The 20,366-nt window shown below is 39.9% G+C and overlaps 3 protein-coding genes across 6 annotated transcripts in view; 2 read left to right on the top strand and 1 right to left on the bottom strand.

Annotated features, from left to right (window-relative positions):
- LOC133546790 (zinc finger protein 391-like) overlaps positions 1 to 20,366 on the top strand; it is a 277,556-nt gene that overhangs the window by 64,390 nt on the left and 192,800 nt on the right. The window lies entirely within an intron of this gene.
- Positions 471 to 20,366, bottom strand: part of LOC133546787 (gastrula zinc finger protein XlCGF57.1-like) — a 297,001-nt gene continuing 277,105 nt past the window's right edge. For all 3 annotated transcript variants that reach the window (XM_061892611.1, XM_061892610.1, XM_061892607.1), the window contains one exon: positions 471 to 2,689. In XM_061892611.1, the coding sequence (XP_061748595.1) occupies positions 1,413 to 2,689 (1,277 nt within the window). In that variant the 3' untranslated portion in view covers positions 471 to 1,412. The remainder of the gene's footprint in view (positions 2,690 to 20,366) is intronic.
- LOC133546798 (oocyte zinc finger protein XlCOF8.4-like) overlaps positions 7,616 to 20,366 on the top strand; it is a 40,253-nt gene continuing 27,502 nt past the window's right edge. Inside the window, exons 1-2 of one of the 2 annotated variants that reach the window (XR_009805269.1) lie at positions 7,616 to 7,741; positions 9,357 to 9,578. The gene's annotated coding sequence lies outside the window, so the exon portion shown is untranslated. Of the gene's footprint in view, positions 7,742 to 9,356; positions 9,579 to 20,366 lie in introns of those variants that run through there. The other variant, XM_061892627.1, reaches the window with a different exon arrangement.

The raw sequence follows: 20,366 nt of genomic DNA, 5'->3' as shown, positions 1-20,366 counted from the left end.
CGGCGATTCCACATCATGCCAGTTGATTCTATGCTTTGAGTATTTTGCTACCTTGGCCATTCCCAGTGCCATCCATCTTGGTGTTGTTTTGTATTGTGCACGTCTTGTAACTCCAAACCAAGTTTAGTTCATTTTTGTATATATGTATCTTTTGTTATTTTGTCCACAATACACATTTTGTCTTCTCTCTTTCGCACCGTCGCTTTTTGTTTCCTCCTGTTTGGATTGTTTTTGTGAGTAGATTTCCGCAGTAAAAAATGTGTTTTACTCAGCGTCCTGCACATCCTTGGGTTCCTCTTTACTGTGTTGAACAGCACTCTGACAGAAGGAGTTTCTCCAAAATGCAACACCCTTTGGCTGACAAGTTTGTGATTAAATGCTATACATAAAAAATGAAAGGGACAAGTGGTAGAAACAATGGATGGATTGACTTTTATTGACTTTTCCCTAACAATCCAAACTTTCCCATGTTTTCTGAAATTGATAATGTTTGAGGGATTCTAAAAAAGGGGGAACAAAATCATAAACAACTTTTTTTTTTTAAATTGTCATGTGTAGTTTTTAAAAAAAATAAGAAATGTAGATTATTAAAAACAAAACTATCCTTCATAACCTTCCACATATAATGTTGCCATTTTCTCTAACCTACATATTGCATAAAGGGGACATACATATAAAACAATATTCATATTACAAAAGAGAGTAATACAGATTAATTAAAAAAAATTGATTATTGAGAGCCAACAAATGATTCATAAAGTCACAGATTTTAAAAGTAAATGATCTTGTATAAAAGACAACTGCTGAAAATGTATAAAGTAAATAATAATATGTTTCCAGAAGATGTCCAGAAGGTGTTTCAAGTGTGAACCACTAAATTTGAATTAAGAGGGATTTATGTGTATTCAAAAGCAAAGGTATGAACACATGTAAAACAAATATGTACATCATATAAAGGAGTTACTCTACAACATCATTAAAAATCAAACATGATTTCTGAATATCTCTATACACATAAAAAGTATTCGTAACATGTTTTGTCCTGTTTATTCTCATCTTTACAGTCAAAGTGTTGTGTTCATTTTTAAATAAAAGTACACAATGTTGTATATTAAAACATGTACTTGACTGAAAAAAGCAATAATCTGAAATATCTAATCTATAAATGTTAGAATCTATGTGCTGATGTTGTTACAAAGTCGAAGTTAAGATTTGACAGTTTATTTCAAATCCTGCAGTTTCATTTGCTGCTGCTGTTCTCACCAGCACACTTGTGTTTCTTACACTGGTACTTAGAAGACAATCTTTCACCACACACACTGCAACTCAACACTTTCTCTCCTGGGTGTCTTCTCATGAGTCTTTTCAAAATACGGACTTTGTATACAACTTTTACAACACACTGAACATGTTTAAGGTTTGTCTGCAGTGTGTCTTGTCATGTGTGCTTTGAAATGGTGCATTTGAGTAAAATCTTTACTGCAGACTGAACATGAAAAAGGTTTTTCTCCAGTGTGTATTCTCATGTGTCTTTTCAAATGCATACTTTGTATAAAACTTCTACAACATACTGAACAAGTATAAGGTTTTTCACCAGTGTGTGTACTCATGTGTATTTTCAAGTAGTTCTTTCGAGCAAAATATTTACCGCAGATTGAACATGAAAAAGGTTGTTCTCCAGTGTGTATTCTCATGTGTTTTTTGAAATGGTCCCTTCGAGTAAAATCTTTACCGCAGATTGAACATGAAAAAGGTTTTTCTCCAGTGTGTGATCTCATGTGTGCATTTAAACGTTCATTTCTTACAAAACTTTTACCACATTCTGAGCAGGAAAACGGTTTTTCTCCTGTGTGTGTTCTCATGTGTACTTTTAAACTTTGATTTTTTCCAAAACTTTTACCACATTCTGAGCAGGAAAAAGGTTTTTCTCCAGTGTGTATTCTCATGTGTATTTTCAAAATGTATCTTTGAGTAAAATCTTTACCGCAGATCGAACACAAAAAATGTCTTTCTCCAGTGTGTGTTCTCATGTGTTCTTTCAGAAGACTTGGGTATTTAAAAGTTTTGTGAGAGTGAGAAGATGTGAAGTGAGTGTTGTCAGTGTGACATGTCTTATCATCTTTAGAGTCTTCATCATCAGTGTCAGGAGAGTGTGACGTTGTGTCCTCACTATCTGATAGTGGAGCTAAGAGCTTGTCTGCTTGTGATCCTCCACAGTGGTCTCCATCAGCTTCTGTTGTCATGTGTTGTGTTGAGCTGCTGCTTGGAGGCTCCCCCCCTCCCCTCTCCTCACTTTCACCTTTCACCTCATCATCTTCACTCTTCACAGGGACACCAGTCACTGGCATCTTGGTGACATCAACCTCCTCCAGTCCTTCAAGATGCTCTCCCTGCTGACTGATGCTGTGTTCCTCCTCTTCCTCTTTAATGTGAGGGGTCAGTGGGTCCTCCTCTTCCGCCTTAATGTGAGGGCTCAGTGGATCCACTGCTTCCTTTTTAAAATGGGGTGTCAGTGGGTCCTCCTCTTCCTCTTTAAAATGGGGGATTAGTGGGTGTTCCTCTTCATTTTTAAAATGGGGGATCAGTGGGTATTCCTCTTCCTTCTTAATGAGGTTGTGCTGTGGCTCCTCCGTCTGCATCCTGAAGCTCCACTTCTGTTGCTCAGGGTGAAGATGTTCTTCACAGACGTCTGCAAGACAAACACAAGTTTGAGAAACATCCATATCTGCTCAGTCACATAATGCATTCAGTACTTTGACATGCACTTAGGAAAAACAAGTTATTGTATGAACTGTCTTGAAATCTCAGTGATGCACAAACACGTTACTCTTTACAACATTTTTCACAGGAAAAGAAAAAACAACTAGAACAACAGGACTTTTTACTATGGATAAACGATTTGGTTTAAAATTGATTTTACGATATATTATTTCATATTGAATTACTAATAGAACCATTTTAAAACAGGCTACAGAGTCTCCTAATTTAGTTGTTGAAATATGCAGTAAAATATTACATCATTTCCAGTATCATTTTCTCAAACAAAGTAACCAGATATTAACAGTAAATAAACAAGTACATTAAAAATATTTTTTTCAACAAAATAATACAATTATAAATGATACAATATGTTACTGCATATGTCAGCTGCCAAATTAGGAGCTTTTGTAACCCGCTTTAAAATTCTTCTAGTATCAATTATACACCAAATTATATATCGTGACATGTATTGTTATTAGGATATAGATTTGAGGTCATATCGCCCATACCAAACATTAGTTCGCCAAGACATTTTGTTTGGCCCACCAATTTTATTTTTTAATATTCTTCAGATGTGTGTGTATGTTTAAAATGTGGGACTACTGTTCTACATCACGTGGAAGTGTCATGTCATGGGGATGGTGTGCTTTCAACTAAGGGTGTGACGATACGGTCAGCTCACCAAAGGATACTCGATATTGGCTTTAGGAGAACAAGACAATATTTTGGTGTTTAACATGATTCTTACACGTGTGTGTACTTCATGTGTATATGAATGTACTTTCCCTTGTGTGCTTAGTTTTACTGTAACTTCATAGTGGATAATATCTATAAACAACCTCAATTGTTTTACATCTTTAATTTGAAGGACTGTTTACTTATCTGACAAATTCAAAGGAAACTGCACTTTTTTAAAATGATGCCTATCATTCACAATCCTTATGTGAGACATATGTTTTAAACTTTTATAAATTTAATTATTAAATAAACGTGAGCAAAAATCAGCTAACATTGGAGTCAATGGGAGTTCCTCTATTAGACCCACAAAGTCCTCCAAAAAAATTGCCAACAATACACCATTTACATTTTGTGACCTGAATATTAACCAAGTATTAGTGATATTGTTATTATAAGCGCTAACGCTAAGGACCTACTTTTAGCGGCGCATTGATCACAGAAGTAACTAGCTTATGCTGCTATATTGACATACTGAGCTGCTTCCTCACCTCTAAGATGGTGAAAGCTAATTCTAGAATATAAATCATGCTTCTCACTTATGTAGTAGAAGGTTGTGGACATAAACCGAGAACTTGGTCAACACTGACATCCAACTTAGACCTGGAGATGGCTAGAAAGATTAAGTAATATGCTCTTTTGCACCCACCCTTTTTAACCGTTTGCGATGATTAATTCTTCATCTAAACGGGAAGATATGAACATCCCATCAGTCGGCATCCCAGTGAAAGCAGACATTGTATGTGTGGAGAGACACAGCCGACGGGCCGACAATGGGCGGAAAGCAGCAGCGCGGGCCCACCTGGAGGCCAGGAGGCGGGGCATGCGGCGGCGAGGAGAGGCATGACACACGCGAAGCGACACTGCAGCGGCAATCTGAGCCAGGTGCGTATATTACACACCTGCTTACAATCTGTCTATCTGCTGCTAGAGTACAAAAAGGGCGAGGGAGGAACGAGCGGGAGAGCAGCACGGAGGAGGAAACAACGGCCAGCAGACGAAGAGCGCAACGACCCACACCGAGAGAGCGATGACGCACCCCTGCAGTGGACGCAAGCCCCGACGCTGTTTAATATAGATTAGAATAGGCCGTGCAACTAATCATATGTCCTGAGTTCCAGTTGAAAGTGGGTGCAAGTTCATGCCCACGTACACACACTCTTATCGCCCACATTCTTCACACTGTTTACGTGGCTTCTTGGCCGAGGTCTGAGGGACAACACCAGATATGAAGTCAGAGTCCAGGGAGAAAAAAGCACCAGTCAATATCGCACAGAAGGAACCTTCCTGGTGTTACCTGACGGCACGACCACTGAGCTGCGACACCACTACAAAGGCTCCTCCGTGCTCGTGCTCGTACCACCTGGCTTGGTAGCCTCGTACCCGCCTACCAAGCCAAAGACTTAGGTCCAATGATGAAACAGGGCGTAACGGCTGCTGATTGGACCGACACGCAAATACCACATTTTCAAAATTCCCCGTTGTCAATTAAAAACATAGTTATGGGCTGCACTTTGGACACACCTGCTGTAAGATACGAGGAGCGAGCAGCTACACAACAGCTAAGCTAAAACAGCACTTTTAAGCATATCAAATAATTATAGTTGCTTAATACGTACACAAAGTCTCCAAAACAAAAGTCTGATAGCAAGTATCCAGTAACAAACAAGTCTGCGTTAGCCAACATTCTGCACCATGAGCTTGACTTCATGAATTATTGTGGCCACCAGGTGTTGTGAAAGATCAAATAAAACAATTGCAAAAGCATCCGTCACAAGGTTAGTGTTTTTTATATATTTGTGTCAATATGTAGAAGCATCCTCAGCCTTCCCGGGAAGGTCCATTCAGGTGTACTGGAGAGGAACCTAAGTCAGACAGTCGAACCTCAGATTCAGGAGGAACAGTGTGGTTTTTATCCTGGTCGTAGAACTGTGGACCAGCTCTATACTCTGGGCAGGGTTCTTGAGGGTGCATGGGAGTTTGCCCAACCAGTCTACATGTGTTTTGTGGGCTTGGAGAAGGCATTCAACCGTGTCCCTCGGCAAGTCCTGTGGGGAGTGCTCAGGGAGTATGGGATATCGGACTGTCTGATTGTGGCGGTCCGCTCCCTGTATGATCAGTGTCAGAGCTTGGTCCGCATTGCCGGCAGTAAGTCGGACACGTTTCCAGTGAGGGTTGGACTCCACCAAAGCGCCTATTTTGTTCATAACTTTTATGGACAGAATTTCTAGGCGCAGTCAAGGCGTTGAGGGGATCCGGTTTGGTGGCTGCAGGATTAGGTCTCTTCATCTGGCCAGGAACTTTAGCTCTAACTGGATCGGTTTGCAACAGAGTGTGAAGCGACTGGGATGAGAATCAGAACCTCCAAGTCCGAGTCCAAGGTTCTCGTACAGAAAAGGGTGGGGTGCCATCTCCGGGTTGGGGAGGAGACCCTGCCCCAAGTGGAGGAGTTCAAGTACCTTGGAGTCTTGTTCACAAGCGAGGGAAGAGTGGATCGTGAGATCGACAGGCGGATCGGTGCGGCGTCTGCAGTAATGCGGACGTTGTATGGATCCGTTGTGGTTAAGAAGGAGCTGAGCCGGAAGGCAAAGCTCTCAGTTTACCGGTCAATCTACGTTCCCATCCTCACCTATGGTCATGAGCTTTGTGTTATGACCGAAAGGATAAGATCACGGGTACAAGCAGCCGAAGCGGTCTGTTTATTTCAAGTGTTCGTTTTCCCTTATTAGCTCTTGTGTTATTTATTTAAACCCATATTTGTTCCCACTACCGCACCTTTAGTTGGAGTCTTTAATCTCGTTATATGCAAATATAATGACAATTAAGTCTATTCTATTCTATTCTAAATGAGTTTCCTCCGCCGTGTGGCGGGGCTCTCCCTTAGAGATAGGCTGAGAAGCTCTGTCATCCGGGAGGAACTCAAAGTAAAGCCGCTGCTCCTCCACATCGAGAACAGCCAGATAAGGTGGTTCAGGCATCTGGTCAGGATGCCACCCGAACGCCTCCCTAGGGAGGTGTTTAGGGCACGTCCGACCGGTAGGAGGCAACGGGGAATAGACTATGTCTCCTGGCTGGCCTGGGAACGCCTTGGGATCCCCCGGGAAGAGCTGGACGAAGTGGCTGGGGAGAGGAAAGTCTGGGGTTCCCTGCTTAGGCTGCTGCCCCCGCGACCCGACCTCAGATAAGCAGAAGAAGATGGAAGGATGGATGTGTAACACAACTTGATGTTTCTTGAAAACAGCGTCCAGTAGTTGATGTTGTTGCTCCTTCTCCTCTTTTGTTGGACAAAATTCCTCCTTGTACTCTGCTATCGTTTTTTTTTTCTAAAGTCACAAATATTTCTTCAATGGCAGCAGTTAGTCGCTGATTCCGCAACACTCACATCATTTGTAATGTAGACATGTTCACACAATAAAAACACTTTACACTTACATTGGATCTCTGCTTTGATGTGTCGATCACTTCCGCCTCTCTTTGTTAGCAGCTAACAAGCTAAGCTAACCAGCAGGCTAGGCTAGCACGTCAAAGTGCACTCAGACTAATGTATCCGCATACAAACAATTAATAACGACGTTTACTCTGTTAAACGACACAAATGTGCACATGTACGTTGTAATTAAGACCTAGAAACCATAATAACCAATACAACGTATTCTCCGCCAGACGCCATCTTGTTTTGTTCTTCCTCCTGTGTGACGTCATCGAAGTGTTCTCAACCGCGGAACAAATGTTGGCCAAACACGCGTTTCACTTGGACAATAGTGAGTGGTGCACACTTCCTTTAAACACGTGTTTCACTGGGACAATAGTGAGTGGTGCACACTTCCTTCAAACACGTGTTTCACTGGGACAATAGTGAGTGGTGCACACTTCCTTCAAACACGTGTTTCACTGGGACAATAGTGAGTGGTGCACACTTCCTTCAAACACGTGTTTCACTGGGACAATAGTGAGTGGTGCACACTTCCTTCAAACACGTGTTTCACTGGGACAATAGTGAGTGGTGCACACTTCCTCCAAACACATGTTTCACTGGGACAATAGTGAGTGGTGCACACTTCCTTGAAACACGTGTTTCACTGGGACAATAGTGAGTGGTGCACACTTCCTTCAAACACGTGTTTCACTGGGACAATAGTGAGTGGTGCACACTTCCTTCGCCCAGCCACAGAAGACAAAAAAGAGTTGCTGGTGTAACAATAGGAAGAATATATTCCACTCCTCTCTTGTACACGCGGCTTATGAGGTAATATACATGATATATTTTCATATTATTTATCTTATTTACCTCATATGTTGTTCGAAGCTAACGTGCTAGCGTTAGCCCGCTAGCAGGCCTTTGTAGCAAATGCGAGCGTTTTTTTTTGAGGAGTGTATTTTATATGTTCTCTATGAGAATTATATTGACTTATTTAATACTTTAACTGTTTTTTGTTGTATATTACAGTCACGCTTAACATCATTTAATATTTGTTACTAGAAAGAAACAAACGTCTTGTAATTTAAGTCTGGAATAAGTCACATGGTATAATAATAATAATAATAATACATTTTATTTGGTATAGCGCTTTTCAGTGTACTCAAAGATGCTTTACAGGATGAAAAAAAATATTATTGTTATTGTAATGACAGTGTAATATAATGTACTATTGCAGTGGTCTGCTTTATGTTGGTGTCAACTTTATTAGCTAGAAATACAAATGATGTTTGCACGCACTTCTATTACCTTGATAACATCCATCCATCCATTTTCTACCACTTGTCCCTATTTGGTGTTGCGGGGGGGGAGTTGGAGCCTATCTCAGCTGCATTGGGTGGACATATCATGGAAATTAAATCGACTGATGTTTGTTATTATGAATACACTATTTGCACAATTGTAAGCGAGTAATGCTTATTCAGTCGGACTAAAATAAATATTTAATTAAATAAATGTTAAATATTAAAAATAGCTTTAATATACTGCACACAAAATGAATTTGCATCAATATTTTGTAAGTAGTCGAAACATGAGGTACCCAAATATTCTAAATATTTGTTTACATTTATGAATTTGTATATATATATATATATGTATATATATATATATATATATATACATATATGTATATATTTATATATATACTCGCTGCCACTTGTTCCACGTGCTTCACTGCACTTCTGTTTGTTTTCTGTTGGGTTAAAAATGTTGCTTTCGCAGAAGAAAGTTAAAGTAGCAATGATTGTCACACACACACTAGGTGTGGTGAAATGTGTCCTCTGCATTTGACCCATCCCCTTGATCACCCCCTGAGAGGTGAGGGGAGCAGTGGGCAGCAGCAGTGCTGCGCCCGGGAATCATTTTTGGTGATTTAACCCCCAATTCCAACCCTTGATGCTGAGTGCCAAGCAGGGAGGTAATGGAGAACAAAGAGAGGATATTGCGCGTAAAAGTAAAGCCAACCGACCACAGCTCTGTAGTCCTGGTCACCGTTGATGTGAGGTGGGACTATTTTGGAGGTGCACGTCAAGGTTGGCTGGTAGGTTGGTAGTGGGAGGAGCCAGTTGGCGTCACTTGATGCTGCAGCACAATGACACTTTTATACGTGCAGACTGACTTCATGCAGTCATGACGGTATTAAAATCCCAGCAGGAGGTTTTCTTTAAGTTGTTACTTTTTATCAATAATTAATGTAAATGCAGAAAAAAGGATCAATGACACAATTCATAATAATCAATAACTGATGATTATTCCATGTGTAGAAGAACATCACCACAAAGTGGTGTCAGTCCACTTGGAAAATATTATATTTGATAGATTAAAAAATATTTGACACATCATAGCTGAAGTTTGTTTGTGTTGTCTTGCGGACGTCCAACAGATGAACGCTCGTCAAGAAGAACGTCCCCTTCAGCAGCAGGAGGATCCACAGCCCCCCCACATGAAAGAGGAAGAGGAGGAAGTGTGGATCAGTCAGGAGGGAGAGTGTCCTGTAGGGCAGGAGGAGGCTGATGTCAGCAAGTTTCCACTGACTGTTGTCTCTGTGAAGACTGAAGAGCATGAAGACAAACCACCTGAGTCCTCACAGCTTCATCACAGTCCAAGTAAGCACAACATCCACATATCATCTAATACAATGTTTGTGACACATGTTCATCCGGGGGACACATTTATCACTAAAGATGGAGATATGTTTGCTTTTTAACACCACCATTTAAAAATGAATGCTCATCAATCGTGTGAATAAGTGAAGTGAATTATATTTATATAGCACTTTTCTCTAGTGACTCAAAGCGCTTTTACATCGTAAAACCAATATCTAAGTTACATTTAAACCAGTGTGGGTGGCACTGGGAGCAGGTGGGTAAAGTGTCTTGCCCAAAGACACAACGGCAGTGACTAGGATGGTGGAAGCGGGAATCGAACCTGGAACCCTCAAGTTCCTGGCACGGCCACTCTACCAACCGACAGCGCGCTTGCTTCCGCTGACGTGGCGGTCCTCAAGTGATGGCGGGATAAGAGCGCACCGTCACAATACACAAAACATCGGCAGAAAGCAATAATCTATAAAAAAAATCAAGCAAACTGGAGTTTTGACCCAGAGAAGGCAGGTCGGTTATAAAACCAAGAACTCTGCATCCCAGGCACCCGCGGACTTAAGGAAATGCACGTTCTTTTTGATTTCAATGCGTATAAAGACATAAAAAGTGTATTAATGCCAACACTGGTTATTCATGTGATTATCAGACAGCAGTCATTTCCATTAGACAATATTCAAATATAGGTGGGAGTGTTGGAACCATACCAATACTTTGGTACCGGTACTAAAATTATTTTGGTACTTTTCTCAATAAAGGGGACCACAAAAATGGCATTATTGGTTTTATTTTAACAAAAAAACTTAAGATACATTAAACATATGTTTCTAATTGCAGTTAAGTCTTTAATTAGGGTCCGCCCTGCCAGCAAAGGACTCTGTCCTTTGCCCTGGCAAGGACCCTATTGAATCTGCTGCGTTTTATTATTATTCTTTCTTTCTTCCGCACCGATACTCGCATATGCGCTGTATTTTGACCCACTGACCATGCCTCAAAGCACACCAAATTTGACACACGCGTCGGTGAGGAGTTTCTTCCCAACATATTAGGGAGCCGAACCAGAAAAATCAAAATTGCGCTCTAGCGCCCCCTAGGAAAAGACAAAAAATGGATTGCTTGTAACTTCCGGTAGGAATGTCGTAGAGACATGAAACAAAATCCTCTATGTAGAACTGACCGAGACCTAAATTCCCCATCAGAAACTCCTATACCCAAAATCAACAGAAATTTTGCAAAAACCTTTCAAAGCAAAATTTTCGCCAAAAATGCTATTTTTGCCTCTTTGAGCTGTAATTTGACCCCCTTAAAATGCTTCAAAACTCACCAAACTTGGCAGACACATCAGGACTGGCAGAAATTGTGATCTAATGAAAAAAAAAAATTCTAAAACTCAAAATTGCGCTCTACAAAATTTTTGGAATGAAACACAGAAAAAACTGCTTCTAGGAAGAAAACACAGACAAAACTGCTTGTAACTTCCGGTAGGAATGTCGGAAAGACATGAAACAAAAACTTCTATGTAGGTCTTACTTAGACCTACATTTTAATAATTGACAGCTAGCAGAAAAAATCAACAGGAAGTTGGCAATTACCCCTTCAAAATAAAAGTTTTCGTGAAAACCCGTCACCTTTTTCAAATCGAAACTCCTCCCAGTGCGTTTGTCGTTTCGGCTTCAAACTCGCACAGGAGAGAGATTGAACCCTTTTAAAAAAAGTGGTCGGACAAAGTTGTGATAAGTTCTAAGGTTTTGATTTTACGCGCCTTCAAAGAACCCCTGCGCAAATTTTCCAAAAAAATATCATTTTTACCTCTTTGAGCTGTAATTTGACCCCCTTAAAATGCTTCAAAACTCACCAAACTTGGCACACACATCAGGACTGGCAACAATTGCGAGCTGATAAAAAAACCAAACCCCAAAACTCAAAATTGTGCTCTAGCGCCCCCTAGGAATACAACACAGACAAACTGCTCCTAGGAAGAAAACAAAGACAAAACTGCTTGTAACTTCCGGTAGGAATGTCAGAGAGACATGAAACAAAAACCACTATGTAGGTCTGACTTAGACCTACATTTGAATAATTAACATACTTTGGCAAAAATCAACAGGAAGCTTGATATTTTCACTTCAATACAACAACTGCATTACTTTCACAATGCATTAAATAGTGGCAGCAAGGCTTCTCCTGCCGTGGGGCTCGGGGACATCAACCCAAGGCGCGCTCGCACCTTCGCACCCTAATTTGACCCCCTTAACATGCTTCAAAACTCACCAAAATTGACACACACATCGGTATGGAGCGGCAGACCAACTTATTAAGCAACCAAACCCCAAAAATTAAAATTGCAAGCTAGCGCCCCCTAGGAAGAGACAAAAAAGAGACTGCTTGTAACTTCCGTTAGGAATGTCGTAGAGACATGAAACAAAAACATCTGTGTAGGTCTGACTAAGACCTACATTTCCAATTAAAAAGGTCTATACCCAAAATCAACAGAATTTTTGCAAAAACTCATTCAAAGCAACATTTTCGCAAAAAACGCTATTTTTGCGTCTTTGAGCTTTAATTTGACCCCCTTAAAATGCTTCAAAACTCACCAAACTTGGCACACACATCAGGACTGGCAGAAATTGTGATCTAGTGAAAAAAACAAACCTTAAAACTCAAAATTGCGCTCTATTGCAATTTTTGAAAAAAAACACAGAAAAACTGCTCCTAGGAAAAGGAAACGGATAAAACTGCTTGTAACTTCTGGTAGGAACGTCGGACAGACATGAAACAAAAACATCTGTGTAGGTCTCACTTAGACCTACATTTTGATAGGTGGCATCTTTCAGTTAAAATCAACAGGAAGTTGGCAATTACCCCTTCAAAATAAAAGTTTGGTAAAAAGCCGTCACCTTTTTCCAGACAAAACTGCTTGTAACTTCTGTTAGGAATGTCGTAGAGACATGAAACAAAGACCTCTATGTTGGTCTGACTAAGATCGGGACTCGGGACACGGCGGCGGCGGCGGCGGCCAACGGCGGACCCGACCAACGCTGCTTGCAGCTTTAATTATTCTTTCTTCCGCAACGATACTCGCCAAAGCGCTGTATTTGACCCACTGACCATGCCTCAAAGCACACCAAAATTGACACACGCGTCGGTGAGGAGTTTCTCCCCAACATATTAGGGAGCCAAACCAGAAAAATCAAAATTGCGCTCTAGCGCCCCCTAGGAAAAAAAAAAAAAGAATTGCTTGTAACTTCCGGTAGGAATGTCGTAGAGACATGAAACAAAATCCTCTATGTAGAACTGACCTAGACCTAAATTCCCCATCAGAAACTCCTATACCTAAAATCAACAGAAATTTTGCAAAACCCTTTCAAAGCAAAATTTTCGCCTAAAATGCTATTTTTGCCTCTTTGAGCTGTAATTTGACCCCCTTAAAATGCTTCAAAACTCACCAAACTTGGCAGACACATCAGGACTGGCAGAAATTGTGATCTAATGAAAAAAAAAATTTCTAAAACTCAAAATTGCGCTCTAAAAAATTTTTGGAATGAAACACAGAAAAAACTGCTTCTAGGAAGAAAACACAGACAAAACTGCTTGTAACTTCCGGTAGGAATGTCGGAAAGACATGAAACAAAAACTTCTATGTAGGTCTTACTTAGACCTACATTTTAATAATTGACAGCTAGCAGAAAAAATCAACAGGAAGTTGGCAATTACCCCTTCAAAATAAAAGTTTTCGTGAAAACCCGTCACCTTTTTCAAATCGAAACTCCTCCCAGTGCGTTTGTCGTTTCGGCTTCAAACTCGCACAGGAGAGAAATTGAACCCTTTTAAAAAAAGTGGTCGGACAAAATTGTGATAAGTTTTCCGGTTTTGATTTTACGCGCGTTCAAAGAACCCCTGCGCAAATTTTCCTAAGAAATGTCATTTTTGCCTATTTGAGCTGTAATTTGACCCCCTTAAAATGCTTCAAAACTCACCAAACTTGGCACACACATCAGGACTGGCAACAATTGCGAGCTGATGAAAAAACCAAACTCCAAAACTCAAAATTGTGCTCTAGCGCCCCCTAGGAATACAACACGGACAAACTGCTCCTAGGAAGAAAACAAAGACAAAACTGCTTGTAACTTCCGGTAGGAATGTCAGAGAGACATGAAACAAAAACCACTATGTAGGTCTGACTTAGACCTACATTTGAATAATTGACATACTTTGGCAAAAATCAACAGGAAGCTAGATATTTTCACTTCAATACAACAACTGCATTACTTTCACAATGCATTAAATAGTGGGACGAAGGCGTCTTAAGCCCTGGGGCTCGGGGACAGCAACCCAAGGCGCACTCGCACCTTCGCACCCTAATTTGACCCCCTTAACATGCTTCAAAACTCACCAAAATTGACACACACATCGGTATGGAGCGGCAGACCAACTTATTAAGCAACCAAACCCCAAAAATTAGAATTGCAAGCTAGCGCCCCCTAGGAAGAGACAAAAAAGAGACTGCTTGTAACTTCCGTTAGGAATGTCGTAGAGACATGAAACGAAAACCTCTGTGTAGGTCTGACTAAGACCTACATTTCCAATTAAAAAGGTCTATACCCAAAATCAACAGAAATTTTGCTAAAACTCATTCAAAGCAACATTTTCGCAAAAAACGCTATTTTTGCCTCTTTGAGCTTTAATTTGACCCCCTTAGAATGCTTCAAAACTCACCAAACTTGGCACACACATCAGGACTGGCAGAAATTGCGATCTAGTGAAAAAACCAAACCTTAAACCTCAAAATTGCGCTCTATTGCAATTTTTGAAAAAAACACAGAAAAACTGCTCCTAGGAAGAGGAAACGGATAAAACTGCTTGTAACTTCTGGTAGGAACGCCGGACAGACATGAAACAAAAACCTCTGTGTAGGTCTCACTTAGACCTACATTTTGATAGGTGGCATCTTTCAGTTAAAATCAACAGGAAGTTGGCAATTACCCCTTCAAAATAAAAGTTTTGTAAAAAGCCGTCACCTTTTTCCAGACAAAACTGCTTGTAACTTCTGTTAGGAATGTCGTAGAGACATGAAACAAAGACCTCTATGTTGGTCTGACTAAGATCGGGACTCGGGACACGGCGGCGGCGGCCAACGGCGGACCCGACCAACGCTGCTTGCAGCTTTAATTAGGGTCCGCCCTGCAATGGCAAAGGACATCCATGTCCTTTGCCATGCAAGGACCCTATTGAATCTGTAGCGTTTTATTATTATTATTATTATTATTCTTTATTATTATTCTTCCGCACCGTCGCGCCCCAACATCACCCCTTTAACATATTCCAAAACTCACCAAAGTTGACACACGCGTCGGTCTACCGTGACACCACAACATATTAAGCAACCAAACCCCAAAAATGAAAATTGCGCGCTAGCGCCCCCTAGGAAGAGACAAAAAACAGACTGCTTGTAACTTCCGTTAGGAATGTCGTAGAGACATGAAACAAAAACCTCTGTGTAGGTCTGACTTAGACCTACATTTCCAATAAAAAATGTCTATACCCAAAATCAACAGAAATTTTGCAAAAACTCGTTCAAAGCAAAATTTTCACAAAAAATGCTATTTTTGCCTCTTTGAGCTGCAATTTGACCCCCTTAAAATGCTTCAAAACTCACCAAACTTGGCAGACACATCAGGACTGGCAGAAATTACAATCTAATGAAAAAAAAAAATTATAAAACTCAAAATTGCGCTCTAGCGTAATTTTTCAATAAAACACAGAAAAAACTGCTTCCAGGAAGAAAACTCAGACAAAACTGCTTGTAACTTCTGGTAGGAATGCCGTAAACACATGAAACAAAAACTTCTATCAAGGTCTCACTTAGACGTACATTTCGATAACTGACATTCTTCGGCAAAAATCAACAGGAAGTTAAAAATTGCCCCTTCAAAATAAAAGTTTGGTGAAAACCCGTCACCTTTTTCAAATCGAAACTCCTCCCAGTGCGTTTGTCGTTTCGGCTTCAAACTCGCACAGGAGGGACATTGAACCCTTTTAAAAAAAGTGGTCGAACAAATTTTTGATAAGTTCTCCGGTTTGGATTTTACGCGCCTTCAAAAAACCCCTGCGCAAAGTTTCCTAAAAAATGTCTTTTTCGCCTCTTTAAACTGTAATTTGACCTACTTAAAATGCTTCAAAGTGCAAGTTAAAGCCCTACTATGCCAAGCAAATGCCATTTATCAACAACATCCAGAATTGTCGATCTGTAATTTCACCCCCTTAACATGCTTCAAAACTCACCAAATTTTACACACATATCAGGACTGGCAAAAACTGCCATCTAATAAAAAACCAAACCCCAAAAATAAAAATTAAGCTTAGCGCCCCCTAGGAAAAAATACAGACAAAACTGCTTGTAAATTCTGTTAGGAATGTCGTAGAGTGATGAAACAAAAACTTCTATGGAGGTCTGACTAAGATCGGGACTCGGGACACGGCGGCGGCGGCCAACGGCGGACCCGACCAACGCTGCTTGCAGCTTTAATTGAAATAGTGAACATATTAGACAACTTGTTCTTTAGCAGTAAGTAAACAAACAAATACTCCTAATTATTTAGCTGACGTAAGCAGTAACATGAGGAGTCAGATGAGGTGGTTCGGGCATCTGGTCAGGATGCCACCCGAAGGCCTCCCTAGGGAGGTGTTTAGGGCACGTCCAACCGGTAGGAGGCCACGGGGAAGACCCAGGACACGTTGGGAAGACTATGTCTCCCGGCTGGCCTGGGAACGCCTCGCGATCCCCCGGGAAGAGCTAGACGAAGTGGCTGGGGAGAGGGAAGTCTGGGTTTCCCTGCTTAGGCTGTTGCCCCCGCGACCCGACCTCGGATAAGCGGAAGATGATGGATGGATGGATGGATGGAAGCAGTAACATATTGTGTCATTTATACACCTATTATTTTGTCAACATTATTAAGGACAAGTGGTAGAAAATGAACTATTAATCAACTTGTTCATTTACTGTTAGTATCTGCTTATTTTCTCTTTTAAAGGGGAACATTATCACAATTTCTGAAGGGTTAAAACCAATAAAAATCAGTTCCCAGTGGCTTATTTTATTTTTTGAAGTTTTTCTCAAAATTGTACCCATCACGCCATATCCCGAAAAACAGCTTCAAAGTTCCTGATTTTAACCGTCGTTATATCCCCCCGTCCATTATCCTGTGACGTTACAGCGTGATCACACAGAAACAAACATGGCGGATAGCACAGAAAGGTATAGCGATATTAGCTAGGATTCAGACTAGGATTTCAGCGCCGTGAGCGATTCAACAGATTACGCATGTATTGAAATGGATGGTTGGAGTGTGGAGGCAGGTAGTGAAAACTAAATTGAAGAAGAAACTGAAGCTATTGAGCCATATCATGACAGACAGCAGCAACGAGGACGAATTTGACGATCGCCTTCTAACCAACGTTTGGTAAGTGTTTGTTTGGCATTAAATGTGGGTGGAGGGAAAGGCTGGATGCAAATGTAGCTACAAATGAGGCATAATGATGCAATATGTACATACAGCTAGCCTAAAAAGCATGTTAGCATCGATTAGCTTGCAGTCATGCTGTGACCAAATATGTCTGATTAGCACATAAGTCAATAACATCAACAAAACTCACCTTTGTGCATTCAAGCACAACCTTATAAGTTTGGTGGACAAAATGAGACAGAAAAAGAAGTGGCATAAATCATATCCAGGGGCTTTACCTCGCTGGTCTGCGGGAAGAGACTGCCGTCCTCCCTGAATAGCTCGCACTCGGGCAGATTCAGTAGTTGTCTATTTAACAATTTTGCAGATTTTGTTGACTTTATCGTTGGAAATGCATCTGCTTTGAGTGTCGCAGGATATCCACACATTCTTGTGTGGATATCAGAAAAATAACAGAGTTGATTTGACTTGGTGCGTGTAGTAAGATTGAGAAAATGGCGGATGGCTTCATGTTGTGACGTCACGGGTGAAAGGTCATCGCTCGACAGGCTATCAATTGAAAGGCGTTTAAATCGCCAAATTCACTCATTTAGAGTTCGGAAATCGGTTAAAAAAACATATGGTCTTTTTTCTGCAACATCAAGGTATATGTTGACGCTTACATAGGTCTGCTGATAATGTTCCCCTTTAACATTTTCTGTCTACACTTCTGTTAAAATGTAATAATCACTTATTCTTCTGTTGTTGGATGCTTTACATTACTTTGTGGATGATACCACAAATGTGGGTATCAATCCGATACCAAGTAGTTACAGGATCATACATTGGTCATCTGCAAAGTCTTCATGTGTTCAGGGACATATTTCCTGAGTTTATAAACATAATATACATTTTAAAAAAACGAAAGAAAATGTTGTGATGCCAAAAAATATCGACGTAATCATAGTAGTATCGACTAGATACTGCCAAAGGTGGATGGACGTTAGCCGCTAGCTAGCTAGCATGTCTTAAAGCACCTCTTCCTGAGGGAGTTTCAGTGTTATAACTTCACCTTTATCTTTACTTTTTACACCAAAATGCGTCAATTCTCCCTTTTCTGTCTCCACACTGTGTCTGCTTGTAAGTACTCCATGATTGTGTGCCGCCGAGCATGCTCGTCTGCTTATAAACCTCCAATGTCACAACGTGACTTCGACGCATGAAGCGTGGGATAACGTGAACAGTTGTGGAACTTTCTAACAAACAGTATTGTGGCCAAACAGCTCCATTTTTGTTTCATCTGACATCACATGGACAAAGATAAGACCTTCTGGAGGAAAGTTCTGTAGTCAGATGAAACAAAAATGGAGCTGTTTGGCCACAAAACCCAGCAATATGTTTGGAGGACAAAAGGTGAGGCCTTTAATCCTAGGAACATCATCCCTACCGTCAAGCATGGTGGTGGTAGTATTATGCTCTGGGTCTGTTTTGCTTCCAATGGAACTGCTGCTTTAAATGAGACAATGAAAAAGGAGGATTACCTCCAAATTCTTCAGGACAAGCTAAAATCATCAGCCTGGAGGTTGGGTCTTGGACGCAGTTGGGTGTTCCAACAGGACAATGACCCCAAACACACCTCAAAAGTGGTAAAGGAATGGCTAAATCAGGCTCGAATTTAGGTTTTAGAATTTTCTTCCCAAAGTCCTGACTTAAATGTGTGGACAATGCTGAAGAAGCAAGTCTATGTCTGAAAACCAACACATTTAGTTGACTTGCACCAATTTTGTCAAGAGTGGTCAAAAATTCAAGCAGAAGCTTGTGGATGGCTACCAAAAGTGCTTTATTGCAGTGAAACTTGCCAAGGGTCATGTAAGCAAGTATTAACATTGCTGTATGTACACTTTTGACCCAGCACATTTGCTCACATGTACAGTAGACCCATAATAAATTCATAAAAGAAGCAAACTTCATGAATGTTTTTAGTGAGCAACAAGTATGTGCTCCAATCACTACATCACAAATAAATAAGAGTTGTAGAAATGATTGGAAACTCAAGACAGCCATGACATGATGTTTTTTACAGGTGTATGGAAACTTTTGATTGCGACTCTATATATGCATGTGTATATGTATATATATCCATCCATTTTCTACCGCTTATCCCTTTCGTAGTCGCAGGGTGCTGGAGCCTATCTTAGTTACAATTGGGTATATATATATATATGTATATATATGTATATGTAATACATATATATATATATATATATATATGTGTGTATGTATGAATATATATATGTGTAAATATATATATGTGTAAATATATATATATATATGTATATTTACACATATATACATACATATATATACACATATATATATATATATATATATATATATATATATATATACACACATATATATATATATATATATCATATATATATATGTATGTATGTATATATATTAGGGGTGTGGGAAAAATCAATTCGAATTTGAATTGTGATGCTCACGTTGTGCGATTCAGAATCGATTCTCATTTTTAAAAAATCAATGTTTTGTTTCTTTTAATCAATGCAACAAAACAATACACAGCAATACCATAACAATGCAATCCAATTCCAAAACCAAACCTCACCCAGCAACACTCAGAACTGCAATAAACAGATTAATTGAGAGGAGACACAAACACAACACAGAACAAACCAAAAGTAGTGAAACAAAAATGAATATTATCAACAACAGCATCATTATTAGTTATAATTTCAGCTGAAATTCTATGTATTGAATGAATACAGAATCATTTTGAATCGGAAAAAAAACGTTTTTGAATCGTGAATCGCGTTGAATCGAAAAAATCGATTAATAATCGAAGCGCGACCCTAAGAATCGATATTGAATCGAATCGTGGGACACTCAAATATTCTCAGCCCTAATATATATATATATATATATATTTATATATATATATATATATATATACACACATATATATACCTTTTTTTTTTTTTTATATACTGTATATTTATGTATAATATGTTAATTTTAACAGTCCTGTTGTGATTGATTGAATGCCCTGAGAATTATACTGGATATTCTTTTGTAATTGCCACAAAATAACGTGTAGTATTTTGTTAATTTCTTGCCAAAAATATTTTTATTTTATAGATATTTTCATAGCAGAATATTGTCCTTAGGGCCCTCTGGCCCCCCATGGAGGAGCCCTAAAATCTGTGCCTTTTAAGACCTCACTGTTGGCTTTGTAGGCTCATGTTACTTCTCAACTAGTCAAAGTTGATGCTAATCAACCTGTTTCTTCTCCTTTTTACTGAATGTGAAAGCAAAAGTGAGTCC

Source organism: Nerophis ophidion, unplaced genomic scaffold (genome assembly GCF_033978795.1).
Source record: "Nerophis ophidion isolate RoL-2023_Sa unplaced genomic scaffold, RoL_Noph_v1.0 HiC_scaffold_43, whole genome shotgun sequence".
Lineage (NCBI taxonomy): Eukaryota > Metazoa > Chordata > Actinopteri > Syngnathiformes > Syngnathidae > Nerophis > Nerophis ophidion.
Note: the sequence above shows the minus strand (reverse complement) of the source record. Positions and strands in the feature narration are given on the sequence as shown.